Here is a 16,617-nt window from a genome sequence, read left to right on the forward strand (position 1 = left end):
GGCTATAGGGTAGACCAATTGAGACTCACCCACAAAACTTGCATTTCAGAATTTTTGGTGGCATTCCTAATCCAGGATTCAGACATTCAGACACGGCTAGGACATCAGGGTTGGCGGAGTGTGCTAAAGCAGTGAATAAAGCAAACTTAGGAAGGAGGCTTCTGATGTTAACATGCAAGAACCCAAAGCTTTTACGGTTGCAGAAGTCAACAAATGAGAGTGCCTGGGGACACACAGGGCCTAGGTTAACCTCTACATCACCAGATGAACAGAGGAGGAGTAGAATGAGGGTACGGCTAAAGACTATAAGAACTGGTCGTCTAGTGCTTTGGGAGCAGAGCATAAAAGGAGCTAATTTCTGGGCGTGGTAGGGTATATTCAGGGCATAGTGTACAGACAAGGGTATGGTAGGGTACGAGTACAGTGGGGGTAAACCTAAGCATTGAGTGACGATGAAAAAGGTTGCATCTCTGGAGGCGCCAGTTAAGCTAAATGCGGTCTCCACATGTGTGGGGGGTGGGACAAGGGGGCTATCTGAGGCATGTTGAGTAGGAATAGGGGTTCCGCAGTCAAATAAAACAATGAGAGCTGCCCTAAACAAGGCATATTGACATTAGAGAAAGGCATAAAGCAATCACAGGTGTTGATTGGAAGAGCTAAGACAACAACGGGTGAGACAACAACGCGTAAACAGCTAGGACAACAATGGGTAAAATGGCGATGAGCGGGAGACACGGCATTCAGGAAGCTAGCAATCCGGGTCTAGCAGAAGGATCATCACCAACATCTGCGACGCAGAGGCCGGTTGAGAGCCCATCGGCCAAATTACGCCAGCAGACCAGTCTTGATGGATCGGCGAGGCTCCGTGTCAATAAAGGGTCCAGGCCAATTGGCAAGAGAGGTATTGTAGGTGGTGTACTTTGTTTGCTAGCCGGGAGATGGGCCTAGCTCGAGGCTAACTGGTGCATGCTTCTGGACAAGGGCGTTAGCCACAATAGCCACTTGGCAGCAACTAGCTAGCTGCGAAGATCCGGTGTAATTAGTAAGGAACTCCTCTCACGTGGGTGTCTAGGTTTTAATTGAAAACACCCTCCGTGGAATGAGTATTTCATGCCTGCCTTAAAGGTTAACTCTCAACCCCTACTTCAGCCTTTGCCAAAACCCTTCAAATTTTCAAAAAATCCATTCTGGGCTGCGTTCAGTAAGCTTTCACGTTCTGGAATCTTCAATTGAACGGAAACGGTGCTGTACTGAACAACCAGTTGAAAAACGGGAAGGGGTTGGTGTGTGGAACGCTGTCAGCATGGCTACTGCCCTTTAAATATGTCACTCATTGCTTCAAGCCACACCTCGCCACCCCCAAACAGGAGCAAATGTACCTCAATGTCTTCAAACGCATACAAGAACGATTTTGGGAAACGTGTCGTTCAGTACAAACCATTCCAAAACGTAGCAAACATTCAAGCAAACTGAACACACCTCAGGTGAGAAGTTGTGGGTAGGGGGAATTGCTCATAAATATTTATAAATTAACGTAGTTGTACATGATCCCAACATTTTATCATTAAAGCATTCTTAACAGAAGTCCACTGGCACGCTCTGATAATACAATTACCTTTATCTCACAGTGGTAAAGCTTAGAGTTATATCTATTGCCACTGATGATATACGTTTGACCCCCCATGGGGCGCAAGAAAAAAAGTGTGCTCACATTTAGGAGGAAAAGTGCAGTCATCACCTTGAAAATTAAAATGAGTGGCTCAATTCAATCCACCACACATTGCAGTATTTAAGAAGTAGCTCATTTTCCAATGGTCAAATTAACTCAGATTGGTTTTGGGTAGTGTATAAAAACCTCCAACTACTACCAGGGCGACCCCTCTCACAGGTATACTTTCCCTTTTCAGAATTAGAAGTGTGTGGGCATGGGATGAATATTGTAAATAAAGTATTTGGAGAAAAAAAATATCTTCCCCATGTGGGATTAGTACTCGCAACTAAATATTTTTAGAACTAACCTGGGGCGGCAGGGTAGCCTAGCGGTTAGAGTAGCAGCCGAAAGGTTGCAAGTTCAAAACTCCCAAACTGGCAAGTCTGTTGTTCTGCCCCTGAACAGGCAGTTAACCCACTGTTCCTAGGCTGTCATTGAAAATAAGAATTTGTTCTTAACTGACTTGCCTAGGTAAAATAAAAAAGATAGACCACAGCCTGTCATTTCCAATTGTGGGCAGAACAAGCAAGGAGGTGGACAGAACCAAGCATGAGCAAGAGAGCTCCTTTTGGCACATGCTAGTATGTATTTGCATACAGTGCATTCGGAAAGTATTCAGACCCAGTGGCTTTTTCCACATTTTGTTACGTTACAGCCTTATTCTAAAATGGATTAAATAACATGTTCCTCATCAATCTACACATGTCACAGAATCCTCCGGAACTTTCATTAATCACACCTGGCCCCTATTCCCAGTGATTAGTAATTGTATAAGTGTGTCTTTGGTTTACCATTGTCCTGTCGATTATTGTTACTATGTCTGTTGGTTCGTGTGAGTACCTGTGCTGTGTATTTTGGCTTTCGTACTATTGTGGATTTTGCAGATGATTACGCGTCTCGTCTCGCACTTGTGTTATTTAGTCAAGGTACTCCTCGCTTTTGTTTGGGTTTCAACCCTGTGTTTTGTATAGTGTTTGTTTGGTCTTCGTCCAGGTGCCTTTACACGGCACACCGTAATTTGGGTGTAATAACAAACCCTATTACGCATTCCTGCGCCTGTCTCCCCACCCTCATACCAACGTGACAACACACAATATCACATCATGACAAAGCAAAATAAGGTTTTTAGAAATATTTTAACTGTATTAAACATGTTAAAAAACAAAAATACCTTATTTACATAAGTATTCAGAAGGCCAGCATCCCGGAGTCACTGCTGACGTTGAGACTGGTGTTTTGCAGGTACTATTTAATGAAGCTGCCAGTTGAGGACTTGTAAGGCATCTGTTTCTCAAACTAGACACTCTAATGTACTTGTCCTTTTGCTCAGTTGTAGTTAGGCCAGTTTGCGCTGTACTGTGAAGGGAGTAGTACACAGCGTTGTACGAGATCTTCAGTTTCTTGACAATTTCTCGCATGGAATAGCCTTCATTTCTCAGAACAAGAATTGACTGATGAGTTTCAGTAGAAAGTTATTTGTTTCTAGCCATTTTGAGCCTGTAATCGAAACCACAAATGCTGATGCTCCAGATACTCAACTAGTCTAAAGAAGACCAGTTTTATTGCTTCTTTAAATCAGGACAACAGTTTTCAGCTGTGCTAATATAATTGCAAAAGGGTTTTCTAATGATCAATTAGCCTTTTAAAATGATAAACTTGGATTAGCTAACACAACATGCCATTGGAACACAGGAGTGATGGTTGCTGATAATGGGCCTCTGTACGCTTATATAGATATTCCATTTTTTTTTTTAAATCAACCGTTTCCAGCTACAGTAGTGATTTACAACATTAACAATGTCTACACTGTATTTCTGATCAATTTGATGTTATTTTAATAGACAAAAAAATAGAGTTTCTTTCAAAACAAGGACAGTTCTAAGTGACCCCAAACTTTTGAACGGTAGTGTAGGTCCTGGATGGCAGGAAGCTTGGGCCCAATGATGTACTGGGCCGTATGCACTACCCTCTGTAGCGCCTTACGGTCAGATGCCTAGCAGTTGCCATACTGGGCGGTGATGCAACCGATCAGGATGCTCCCGATGGTGCCGCTGTATAACTTTATGAGGATCTGGGGACCCATGCCAAATATTTTCAGTCTCCTGGGGGGGAAAAGGTTTTCTCGTGACCTCTTCACGACTGTCTTGGTGTGTTTGGACCATGATAGTTTGTTGGTGATGTGGACACCAAGGAACTTGAAACTCTCAACCCGCTCCATAACAGCCCCATCAATGTTAATGGGGGCCTGTTCGGCACAACTTTTCCTGTGGTCCATGATCTGCTCCTTTGTCTTGCTCACATTGAGGGAGATGTTGTTGTCCTGGCACCACACAATTTGTTATGCATAAATGAAGTTTTCAATAATCACTACAGTTAATGCAATGCTGCATTTGAAATTAAAAGACTTCATAGACTGTTCACTTCCTATCAAGGAATTGCTTTAATGTCTTTTATTTCATTAAGAAATTACATTATTATGAAAAGTGTAGTCATAATAAACTACTTTGTGTTACTACTGGTTCATGAAGGCTGCATAGACATATGTGACCAAAAGCAGTGAAATCACATGGCTAGACAATTCAATGTGTCATTTTCTAAGTTGACAATCCTTATCCCCCTCCAGGCTTGTGTTTTGATCAAAAGACTCTGAAAAAAGTCAGACATTTAGAGATTGCATTAGAGCCGACCAAAGTGCATTTAAAATGGATATTGCAACTGTGAAATCAATGTTAATGATAAGGTATTACCTATGTGTCACATAGAGGAACCTTTATACAAGCCAGAGTCTCTTTTGTGTCCTTCAACAGTGTGCAATTCACTTTTGGCTTCCCTTCAAAATATGCTTTAGCCTTAATAGGATACCCTATTGTCTCCCTGGCATGGAAACAAATAGCAAATAAAGAGTTAGATTCACCCAATTTACACCTGACACACCAAACAATAGCAGAGTGCACAGATTTCACACCGCACCAGATAATATTGAATGTGCCACTGAGCCCAAGCAATGCCTAAATCATGTTTAGCCTACTTATTGAGAGGCATAAGAGTAGATACACACAAATTACTTGGTTAATCAGTGTGTAATAACAGTATACTATACCGTCTCCTTACGGGTATTCTGAGAGATTAGGTATGCACTTGCGTTCTCTGGTCCTTTTGACTCCTTCTCCACAGGGGGGCTCACAATGACTCCACTCACTCCATTCACTCAACTTACTATCAACTAAACACAAGCGAAGCATTATGTGAGGAACATAACTTCTTAGCCTACTGGTCATGAAATCTGATTTGTATTCAACTATCACTGAAAAACAATGCAACACTTGGATTGAATTAAAGTTGAAAGAGGCATCAAATCAAACACAGCTCAATCAATGGGGAAAAAAATGAACTCACAGTAGCAAGATGTAATGTCAAAGCAGGGCCTGTAGTCTGTGATCTTTCCTTCACACGTCAACCCACCAAAACCTGTGTGTTCACACCATCTTTGGCGTCTTTGCTGTCCACCAATTTTTCGACACTTAATGTTTCCTCTATTAGATTTACATTCTTCCCATGTCCCCCACTGCGACCACTGACCATCCACTGTGGAACAAAGAAATAACTATTATCCCCATGGGAAGTCTTTCAGTTCTTAGGAGGGCTTGAAGGATACAATGGTTTCACTACTGAATACCATATACAGTGTTACGAAACCAACTAGCTAGCCTACAGATGTTGATACACTCGCTATGTCTAGGGGTCCTAGGACTAGCTAAATGGTCTGTAATCTGATTTAATCTGTGCATTTATGTGAAAAGTAAAAGTATGCGGACAGCATGTGCCCCCAGGGGACAGCAACCTTAACTCGGTCCAGGGCCAGCACCGTCTTGAACCCCAGGTTGGCCAGCCAAGGGGATTATCATTTGTTCAGTTTATAGTGACGAAAATAATTATATACAAAAAGAAAATAACAAAAAAACTAAACTAAAACGGTAACGCAAAACAAATACTGGCAGGCCGTACCTGTGTGCTTATCAAGGCCTCGCACAATACTTGGACCCCGTTACCGCTGCCACCTAGAGATGTGGTGTGGAAGGGTGCTGTCTATCTTTTGCGAACACTAAACTACGCCCCATATCATAACAACAGTAATAGTATTACTGTTAAAGTATATAATATTATAATTACAGTGACTAAAATAAACATCTGACCTCAGTTGTGTGAAAGCTATAATCCTCTCAAGAGAGGCTAAGTTTGATCAAATGACTCATTCACTAAAAACAACATTTGCTCAGAGGTTAATAACTGATGAAATGGGCAGAGGGAATGGGTTATTCTCTGGCTGTCAGTATTTTACCTGGGCAATGGTTTTTGGTATTGCAGATTTGTGTGTCTTTATTAGATCCAGAGCAGGGCAGACCTCCATGTTTAGTGGCTGGGTTGTCACACTGTCTGAGCATTTCATTAACCCCCACCCCACAGGTAACGGAGCAGGAGCTGGGGGGGCCCCACGGTCCCCAGTTACCATTCACTGTTGAGGATAAAGGGGGAGGTTTGTTTTACATGCACTATGAGTACATGTTATTGCTACATTCTGTGTATGAATACAAGCAATAGCTTTAGGATATCAGTCAGAACCTCAGAGGAAAATGTTATTGCTTTGCCATGTCATTTACCAGGACATGAAGGAAGCTCATCACAGGTCCTAGTTTCGCTCCCTAACCCAGGGCATTCATCACCAGGGGGCACTGAGGATGGTGGTGGATTGGAGCATGATCTGCGGCGCCGCTGTGTAGGTCTGGGTAAATCCTCCCTTGAACAAGTGCCTGAGCATGGCTGCCAACTCTCCCAGTTTGACCAACCACCATGGGCTACAGTCGAAATAGGAGGTGAGTGGTGAAAACATGTCAAACTTGTATCATGTATGGAGATGGTTATTGCATTACGTGAAGGAATAGAGTGTGTCTAAATCATGATGGTCTTTACTTGGACAGACGCGATCAACCAAGCAGTGTTCCTCCTCTTCACTTGGACCTTCGCAGCTGCTTCCACATCTAGGTGGTGGTTCGGTGCATGTCCTCATTCTCTTTCTCATGCCCTTCTCACAAGTTGCTGAACATGGCTGCCACTCACCCCACTTGCTCCATTGTCCATGTTCTGTACAATTTTCAGCAAGATCATCAAAAGAGGCACAAAATACCTTGACTTCAGATATTATTGAATGCATGTTCCCTGACTGTTAGAAGGGGTCTGTACCTGGACAACAGTCTGGCTCAATGCAGACTTTGGTCTCTATTGTTAGTTTCTGAAGCTCTGCAAGGCTACTCTTCAGAGTACATTTTCCACGTCCCTGGCATTCTCGCCGTCTCTGCGAAACTCCCTCCTTACAGGGGACAGAGCAGCGGCCCCAAGTAGTCCATTCAGACCACGAAGCTGGGCTACAGGTGACATAAAACACACCATATCACATCCTGCACTGGGACATTGTCGTCCAAATCTGAAACCAATTGAGACTCACCCACAAAACTTGCATTTTCCATCTGCTCCAATGTAGCCATAGTGAGGGTTAAGACAACAGTCTTCAATTGTCACCTCTCCCAGGAGATCGCCACAATCCCCATTATCAAACCTGCTGTAACATTTCACCTCCTGTGATACTGGAAACATATAGATTGAAGCAGTGACTAGAACAATCATTTTTTCTAGCATTTTATCATATTATTAAAAAGTAACGTGATGTGTCTAGCATAATAGTGAAGTGTTGTATTCACAACTCAATATACTAAATATCACATTTAGTTTTCTGATGTTATGAAAATAAATATTTATTTTTAAACAACAATAATAAAGTCACTGACCTGATTCCCTGAAGGTGATCAGCAAAACCAATGAAGTCCACAACACCTGGACCATTTCTCGGTCGGTCTATGCCTAGTATTTCTTACTCTAGCTCTCTGTCCACTCTCACCTAGCAGGCTTCTCCAGAGATATAACTGTATATAATTATATTGTATTATACTGTATATATTATATTATACTGTATATTGTCTCTGCCCTAACAATGGGAGTCGTCCCAAAGGCGAATAAGGCAGGTGATCTGCTCTGCATATTAGTCTCTCTATGATTGGTCTACTTATTGCTGTATTCTCACAGGAGTGGACCCTCTCACTTCACCTCTTCCCTCTGGTTTATGTTTCACTTTATTGGAATTTGGAAACAAATAGGAAAGGCATGTATCCCATTCCCGTAAGGTTAATAAACTCATACCTCCCCCTGACCATCATGACCTTTTTGCAGCATTGTTACGCAATTGTTGCACAAAATGCCAGATGCACTAGCTAGCTATGTTTAAGGATCCACCCAAATCTAACTGCCTGTAGCTCAGGACATGCATATTCTTGATACCATTTGAAAGGAAACCCTTTGAAGTTTGTGGAAATGTGAAATGAATGTAGGAGAATATAAGACATTAGATCTGGTAAAAGATAATACAAAGAAAAAAAACATGCTTTTTTTTTGTACAATCATCTTTGAAATGCAAGAGAAAGGCCATAATGTATTATTCCAGCCTAGGCACAATTTACATTTTGGCCACTAGATGACAGCAGTGCATGTGTAACGTTTTAGACTGATCCAATGAACCATTGCATTTCTGTTCAAAATGTATCAAGACTGCCCAAATGTGCCTAATTGGTTTATTAATAACTTTTCAAGTTTAAAACTGTGCACTCTCAAACAATAGCATGGTATTCTTTCACTTTCATAGCTACTGTAAATTGGACAGTGCAGTTAGATTAACAATAATTTCTGCCAATATCAGATATGTCTATGTCCTGGGAAATTTTCTTATTACTTACAACCTCATGCTAATCGCATTAGCCTACGTTAGCTCAACCGTCCCACGGGGACCCACCGATCCTGTAGAGGTTTTAAACATAGAAGACTTACAGACTTTAGGCAATATAAAAGACGAAAGTGAAATAAAAAATATGTAATCAAATAGTATAAAAGCGACAGGCAGTGTATTAGAGATACAGTTTAAGATCTTGGATGCCTGATTACCATACATTTTGAAGACAGTCATTCTAATCACTGTATAAATGAAGCAATTTGGAAATATATGAAGCAATTTTGGCAATTTGCCCAATAATAGTGCATAACGTTTGCCTTTAAATTTTTTTTGTAATTTAGCAGACGCTCTTATCCAGAGCGATTTACAGATCATCTAAAAGGTTGCTAGTCGAGAAAACCACAAATCATAGCCATATTAAGTTAAACTTCTCAAAGCCTCTATCAGCAAAGTCAGTGCTAGTAAGAAAGGAAAAGTGCTGGTGTCAGTGCTAGAAAGGCAAGGGTGCTCGTTTTTTCCCGTATTTTTTTAATTCGTTGAAATCTTGAATTTGATTCAATATTTGCTCAACAAACATTGCACCTCATAAGAAATATATTTTCGCAACTAACTGCCTTATCTCATTATTTCCAGTAGGCTGTGCTCGTGGTAGGTGACATCCACTGACAGCAGACACATCCCGCCCAGTAGGCGGCGATCAATAACCTCTTTTGAAATTATCTGCTTCTGTTCCACAAGCTGAAGAAAAGGGCAAAAAAATCCGGTGCCGGGTCGACACGACAGTGTTGCTCTGTCAAAATGCTCGCCCGGTTGTCACGGTTTAGGCCTGCCTTGGCCCGTTTTCGCACAAATCCGGCGTTTGGGGCTCGGTTCGTATCGCAATCTCCACCCTCGGGTGCTGCTGGTTCGGCCACTGTATCGGATTTGCAGCCCTCACGTGCCACGGAAAGTCATGGACACGCAGAGGTCAGCGCGTTCGAGAAGGTGAGTTGGTTCTGAATCTAAACGGAAATACCCTACTCTTGCTAGCCAGCTCATATCTGGTATTATTGACAATATTACACATTCAATGTAGTTCGACTTAACGATACACATTCCTTCAGTCAAACATAGTGCCTAAATAATGTACTAACTGCACTCCGGTGTAGTAAATACTAGCTAGCAAACAATCCAGTGTAGCATGAAAGCATAATAACAATATCTCATCTCTACAGAATCGAGATTATCATGGGTTCTCTCAGGATCCTGTCGTTGACGAGTGGAACATGAGGATGGCCTTCTTCTTTGGCATCTCCATGGCTATTGTGGTTGGGGGTACCTTCATCCACTATTTACCAGACCATGGGTATGTTTAAGCACACTGCACATCCCTCTTTGTTGCTTGATCTTCATCACTTGCACAATGATGCAAGTAGGTGCACAATGAGTAAGTGACTGAAAAGCCGAGCTACAGTAAAAATATAACACTGCTAGGAGGACCCCACAAAAAACGAGCTAGATGAATGCAACCAAACTACACTGATGAATGTTTTATAACATATTTTTGGTTAAAGGGACATTCCAAAATTGCTCTACTTCATATTCCTCATCAAAACCACCACCACATAAACATGTGAATATTGCACGTTTCTATGTTTTGTAGTAAAAAAATAAAAAAAAATAGGGGAAGATAAGTCTAGGGACTTTTAAGTGTCCGCTTCATATTCATAATCTCCAGCACAACCTCCCAACATATGTGAAAACTGCACATTTCTATGTTTTGTAGTAACATCATCAACCAATTAGTATGCAATGCACACGGGGCGGCAGGGTAGCCTAGTGGTTAGAGCGTTGGACTAGTAACCGAAAGGTTCGAATCCCCGAGCTTGACAAGGTACAAATCTGTCGTTCTGCCCCTGAACAGGCAGTTAACCCACTGTTCCTAGGCCGTCATTGAAAATAAGAATTTGTTCTTAACTGACTTGCCTAGTAAAATAAAGGTAAAATAAAATAAAACACTGATGTTACTACAAAACATAGAAATGTGCAGTTTTCAAATATAGTTGAAGTCGGAAGTTTACATACACTAATGGAGTCATTAAAACTTGTTTTTTCAACCACTCCACAAAGGTTTTGGCAAGTCGGTTAGAACATCTACTTTGTGCATGGCCAAAGTAATTTTTCCAACAATTGTTTACAGATTATTTCACTATCACAATTCCAGTGGGTCAGAAGTTTACATGCACTATGTTGACTGTGCCTTTTAAACAGCTTGGAAAATTCTAGAAAGTGATGTCATGGCTTTAGAAGCTTCTGATAGGCTAATTGACATCATGAGTCAATTGGCAGTTTACCTGTGGATGTATTTCAAGGCCTACCTTCAAACTCAGTGCCTCATGGGAAAATGAAAAGAAATCAGCCAAGACCTTAGAAAAAAATTGTAGACCTCCACATGTCTGGTTAATCCTTTGGAGCAATTTCCAAACGCCTGAAGGTACCACGTTCATCTGTACAAACAATAGTACGCAAGTATAAACACCATGGGACCACGCAGCCGTCATACCACTAAGGTTACACGTTCTGTCTCCTCGAGATGAACATACTTTGGTGCGAAAAGTGCAAATCAATCCCAGAACAACAGCAAAGGACCTTGTGACGAGGCTGGAGGAAACGGGTACAAAAGTATCTATATCCACAGTAAAATGAGTCTTATATCGACAAAACCTGAAAGGCCGCTCAGCATGGAAGAAGCCACTGCTCCAAAACCGCCATTAAAAAAAGCCAGACTACGGTTTTCAACTGCACATGGGGACCAAGATTGTACTTTTTGGAGAAATGTCCTCTCGTATGATGAAACAAAAATAGAACTGTTTGGCCATAAAGACCATTGATATGTTTGGAGGAAAAAGGGGGAGGCTTGCAAGCCTAAGAACACCATCCCAACTGTGAAACATGGGGGTGGCAGCATAATGTTGTGGGGGTGCTTTGCTGCAGGAGGGACTGGTGTACTTCACAAAATAGATGGCATCATGAGGGAGGAAAATTATGTGGATATATTGAAGCAACATCTCAAGACATCAGTCAGGAAGTTAAAGCTTGGTCGCAAATGGGTCTTCCAAATGGACAATGACCCCAAGCATACTTCCAAAGTTGTGGCAAAATGGCTTAAGGACAACAAAGTCAAGGTATTGGAGTGGCCATCACAAAGCCCTGACCTCAATCCTATATAAAATTTGTGGGTAGAACTGAAAAAGCATGTGCGAGCAAGGAGGCCTACAAACCTGACTCAGTTACACCAGCTCTGTCAGGAAGGATGGGCCAAAATTCACCCAACTTATTGTGGGAAGCTTGTGGAAGGCTACCTGAAACATTTGACCCAAGTTAAACAATTTAAAGGCATTGCTACCAAATACTAATTGAGTGCATGTAAACTTCTGACCCACTGGGAATGTGATGAATGAAAAAAGCTGAAATAAATCGTTCGCTCTTATTATTCTGACATTTCACATTCTTAAAATAAAGTGGTGATCCTAACTGACCTAAAACAGGGAATGTTTTTATTAGGATTAAATGTCAGGAATTGTGAAACTGGGATTAAATGTATTTGGCTAAGGTATATGTAAACTTCTGACTTCAACTGTATGTTGATGTTGGGGTGGTGCTGGAGATGAATATGAAGCTGACACTTTAAAAAAAAGGCCCTTTCCTGATGTGAGGAGACTTACTATACGACAGTTGGCGATGTGACCAGAGTGTACTGAGGCCCAGCTTTATGCAAATCATCAGATGTTCCTGTGTGTGGGGGGGGGGATACTTACAAGATAGCTTTGACACATGCTGTTTGGAAGAAATGGGCCGATCTAGGCAATGCCTGAACAAAAATACAATTTTATTGGGCAAATTGTACAACAATTTCATAGGTTTTACTGAGTTACAGTTCATGTAAGGAAATCAGTTAATTGAAATGAATTAGGCCCTAATCTATACACTTCACATAACTGGGAATAAAGATATGCATTTGTTGGTCACAGATACGTAAATAAAACATTTTTAAAAAGGAACCAGTTGGAGAGAACCATGCAGCACGACATCTCCTTCGCATAGAGTTGATCAGGTTGTTGATTGTGGCCTGTGGAATGTTGTCCCACTCCTCTTCAATGTCTGTGTGAAGTTGCTAGATATTGGTGGGAACTGGAACACACTGTCGTACACCGATCCAGAGCTTCCCGAACATGCTCAATGGGTGACATGTCTGGTGAGTATGCAGGCCATGGAAGAACTGGAACATTTTGCGCATCCAGGAATTGTGTGCAGATCTTAGACATGGGTCCGTGCATTATCATGCTGAAACATGAGGTGATTGTGGCGGATGAATAGCATGACAATGGGCCAGGATCTCGTCACGGTATCTCTGTAGATTCAAATTGCCATCGATAAAATGCAATTGTGTTCATTGTCTGTAGCTTATGCCTAAACATACCATAACCCCACTGCCACCATGGGGCACTCTTTACAATGTTGACATCAGCAAATCACTCACCCACACAATGCCATATATACGGTCAGCCATCTACCCGGTACAGTTGAAACTGGGATTCATCCATGAAGAGCACACTTCTCCACTGTGCCAGTGGCCATTGAAGGTGAGCATTTGCCCACTCTGTTACGACTCTGAACTGCCGTCAGGTCAAGACCCTGGTGAGGACGACGAGCACACAGATGGGCTTCCCTGAGACGGTTTCTAACAGTTTGTGCAGAAATTTGGTTGTGCAAACAGATTCATCAGCTGTCCAGGTGACTGGTCTCAGACAATCTCACAGGTGAAGAAGCCAAATGTGGAGGTCCTGGGCTCGCGTGGTTACGTGTTCTGCGTTTGTGAGGCCGGTTGGACATACTGCCAAATTCCTTAAATCAATGGAGATGGCTTATGGGGAAAAAAATGAAAAAATAATTATCTGGCAATAACTCTGGTGGACGTTCCTGCAGTCAGCATGCAAATTGCACGCTCCCTAAGAACTTGAGACATCTGTGGCATTGTGTTGTGTGACAACTGCACATTTGTGTCCTTTTATTGTCCCCAGCACAAGGTGCACATGTGTAATGATCATGCTGTTTATTCAGCTTCTTGATACGCGAACCTGTCAGGTGGATGTATTATCTTGCCAAAGGAGAAATGCTCACTAAAAGGGAAGTAAACAAATGTGCACAATTTGATTGAAATATGCACAAAAAGCTTATGTACAATTTTTGGGTTCTTTTTATTTCAGTATCCAGTTGATGTGGGGTAAAGGAGCATATTTATCATAGCACAAATTCACATTTTCTTTTGGAAAAGTATTTTTGAATAATAGGGTTTCAAATGGACATTTTAGTCATTTAGCAGACGCTCTTACAGTAGTGAAAACCTACACTCGATCCCTCCGATGTCAACAACTACAGACCAGTATCCCTTCTTTCTTTTCTCTCCAAAACTCTTGAACGTGCCGTCCTTGGCCAGCTCTCCCGCTATCTCTCTCAGAATGACCTTCTTGATCCAAATCAGTCAGGTTTCAAGACTAGTCATTCAACTGAGACTGCTCTTCTCTGTATCACGGAGGCCCTCCGCACTGCTAAAGCTAACTCTCTCTCCTCTGCTCTCATCCTTCTAGACCTATCGGCTGCCTTCGATACTGTGAACCATCAGATCCTCCTCTCCACCCTCTCCGAGTTGGGCATCTCCGGCGCGGCCCACGCTTGGATTGCGTCCTACCTGACAGGTCGCTCCTACCAGGTGGCGTGGCGAGAATCTGTCTCCTCACCACGCGCTCTCACCACTGGCGTCCCCAGGGCTCTGTTCTAGGCCCTCTCCTATTCTCGCTATACACCAAGTCACTTGGCTCTGTCATAACCTCACATGGTCTCTCCTATCATTGCTATGCAGACGACACACAATTAATCTTCTCCTTTCCCCCTTCTGATGACCAGGTGGCGAATCGCATCTCTGCATGTCTGGCAGACATATCAGTGTGGATGACGGATCACCACCTCAAGCTGAACCTCGGCAAGACGGAGCTGCTCTTCCTCCCAGGGAAGGACTGCCCGTTCCATGATCTCGCCATCACGGTTGACAACTCCATTGTGTCCTCCTCCCAGAGCGCTAAGAACCTTGGCGTGATCCTGGACAACACCCTGTCGTTCTCAACTAACATCAAGGCGGTGGCCCGTTCCTGTAGGTTCATGCTCTACAACATCCGCAGAGTACGACCCTGCCTCACACAGGAAGCGGCGCAGGTCCTAATCCAGGCACTTGTCATCTCCCGTCTGGATTACTGCAACTCGCTGTTGGCTGGGCTCCCTGCCTGTGCCATTAAACCCCTACAACTCATCCAGAACGCCGCAGCTCGTCTGGTGTTCAACCTTCCCAAGTTCTCTCACGTCACCCCGCTCCTCCGCTCTCTCCACTGGCTTCCAGTTGAAGCTCGCATCCGCTACAAGACCATGGTGCTTGCCTACGGAGCTGTGAGGGGAACGGCACCTCAGTACCTCCAGGCTCTGATCAGGCCCTACACCCAAACAAGGGCACTGCGTTCATCCACCTCTGGCCTGCTCGCCTCCCTACCACTGAGGAAGTACAGTTCCCGCGCAGCCCAGTCAAAACTGTTCGCTGCTCTGGCCCCCCAATGGTGGAACAAACTCCCTCACGACGCCAGGACAGCGGAGTCAATCACCACCTTCCGGAGACACCTGAAACCCCACCTCTTTCAGGAATACCTAGGATAGGATAAAGTAATCCTTCTCACCCCCCCCTTAAAAGATTTAGATGCACTATTGTAAAGTGGCTGTTCCACTGGATGTCTTAAGGTGAACGCACCAATTTGTAAGTCGCTCTGGATAAGAGCGTCTGCTAAATGACTTAAATGTAAATGTTAAATGTAGTGACTGCATATTTTTTTCGTACTGGTCCCCTGTGGGAATCAAACGCAAAACTCTGGTGTCGCAAGCACCATGCGCTACTAATGGAGCTACATAGGACAATAAGCTGTATTACAATGGACTGATGGAACTTTGGATAGTAGACCAGTCAATTCCACAAGTCAATGCTGCGTTCCTGGACTCCAAAAATGACACCGGTGCATATAGATGTCGGAATTCAGATAGGACGTCTTCGTGCTAAAACAATCTAGTTTTTAAAACAATGGCTCGTGACAGGGTTCAATGCACTGATAAATCGGCACCGTCTACTTTTTTTTTCAAATTGATGGCACCTTGGAGCTAAAATGGGGATCATGTATACTGTGCTAATGGGATTAATTTTTTTTGTATAATGGAGAGCAATGTGCACTACGACAAACAACTATGTGCTATATTGAATTGATCAAACACTATTTGATTAGTCTTTTTGACCTGTCTTTTTCTCACCAGTATGAGGCAGTGGGCCAGGAGGGAAGCAGAAAGGTTGATCACACAGAGGGAGGCTGCAGGTCTTCTTCTTATGGAGGAGAACTACTATGACCCAAGCAAGATTGTGCTACCAGGAGCCGGAGAGGAGTAGGATGTACTATAAGAAGCTGTTCACTGAATGTTTATTTCTAACTTTTTTCTTGTCAGTAAAATGTAATAAATGTCTTCCACACCATTGATCATTATTTTGTAGTCAAACTGAATAGCCCTAGGTAGCAACTGACTAGTGATGACAATGAAATAGTATGATAGTCAAACTACTGCAGTAATTGCTCTGCGAGCCCCTTGTACCTGCCCTGGGCTATATCTCCAATGGATGACACCACAGCAGTGAAAGTGTAACATCATCATGCACCACCTGCAAAGAATATTACAGTAGGAGATACCATCTCCAGGAAGTCTGGAATACATTGACAACACAATGATGGCATGGGTGCACAGTAGTCATCAGCAATGTGCTGGTTATTGACAAACTTTAATTTGGTCTAATCACCATTTTGAAAGAAAAAGACATGGCTCTAAGTACCTACTGGTAACTAAGCAAGATAATGCACGTAACTGTGATGAATCAAAGCCTCACTGACAGCTGTTGTGCAGTATGTCCACGCTGAAGCATTCTGCATTAAACCTGATTGTCAGTCTTCAAGGATGCTCA

At 42.8% G+C, this 16,617-nt stretch overlaps 2 protein-coding genes across 2 annotated transcripts; one reads left to right on the forward strand and one right to left on the reverse strand.

Annotated features, from left to right (window-relative positions):
- Nucleotides 1–4,122: 4,122 nt before the first annotated feature.
- LOC115102232 (properdin-like) lies at nt 4,123–7,893 on the reverse strand. Its single transcript, XM_029621933.2, has 10 exons — nt 7,552–7,893; nt 7,212–7,350; nt 6,950–7,131; nt 6,680–6,850; nt 6,370–6,564; nt 6,051–6,224; nt 5,108–5,296; nt 4,823–4,934; nt 4,459–4,585; nt 4,123–4,357 (listed from the first exon to the last, which is right to left on the reverse strand). Exons 1-9 carry the CDS (start codon nt 7,604–7,606, stop codon nt 4,459–4,461), a joined length of 1,344 nt encoding a protein of 447 aa, XP_029477793.1. The 5' UTR covers nt 7,607–7,893; the 3' UTR covers nt 4,123–4,357.
- A 1,383-nt stretch (nt 7,894–9,276) lies between these two features.
- On the forward strand, nt 9,277–16,139 carry LOC115102234 (NADH dehydrogenase [ubiquinone] 1 beta subcomplex subunit 11, mitochondrial-like). Its single transcript, XM_029621937.2, has 3 exons — nt 9,277–9,527; nt 9,758–9,888; nt 15,924–16,139. The coding sequence occupies exons 1-3, from the start codon at nt 9,342–9,344 to the stop codon at nt 16,051–16,053; spliced, it is 447 nt and encodes a 148-aa protein (XP_029477797.2). The 5' UTR covers nt 9,277–9,341; the 3' UTR covers nt 16,054–16,139.
- The last annotated feature ends 478 nt before the right edge of the window (nt 16,140–16,617 follow it).

This window comes from Oncorhynchus nerka, linkage group LG20 (genome assembly GCF_034236695.1).
Source record: "Oncorhynchus nerka isolate Pitt River linkage group LG20, Oner_Uvic_2.0, whole genome shotgun sequence".
Classification (NCBI taxonomy): domain Eukaryota; kingdom Metazoa; phylum Chordata; class Actinopteri; order Salmoniformes; family Salmonidae; genus Oncorhynchus; species Oncorhynchus nerka.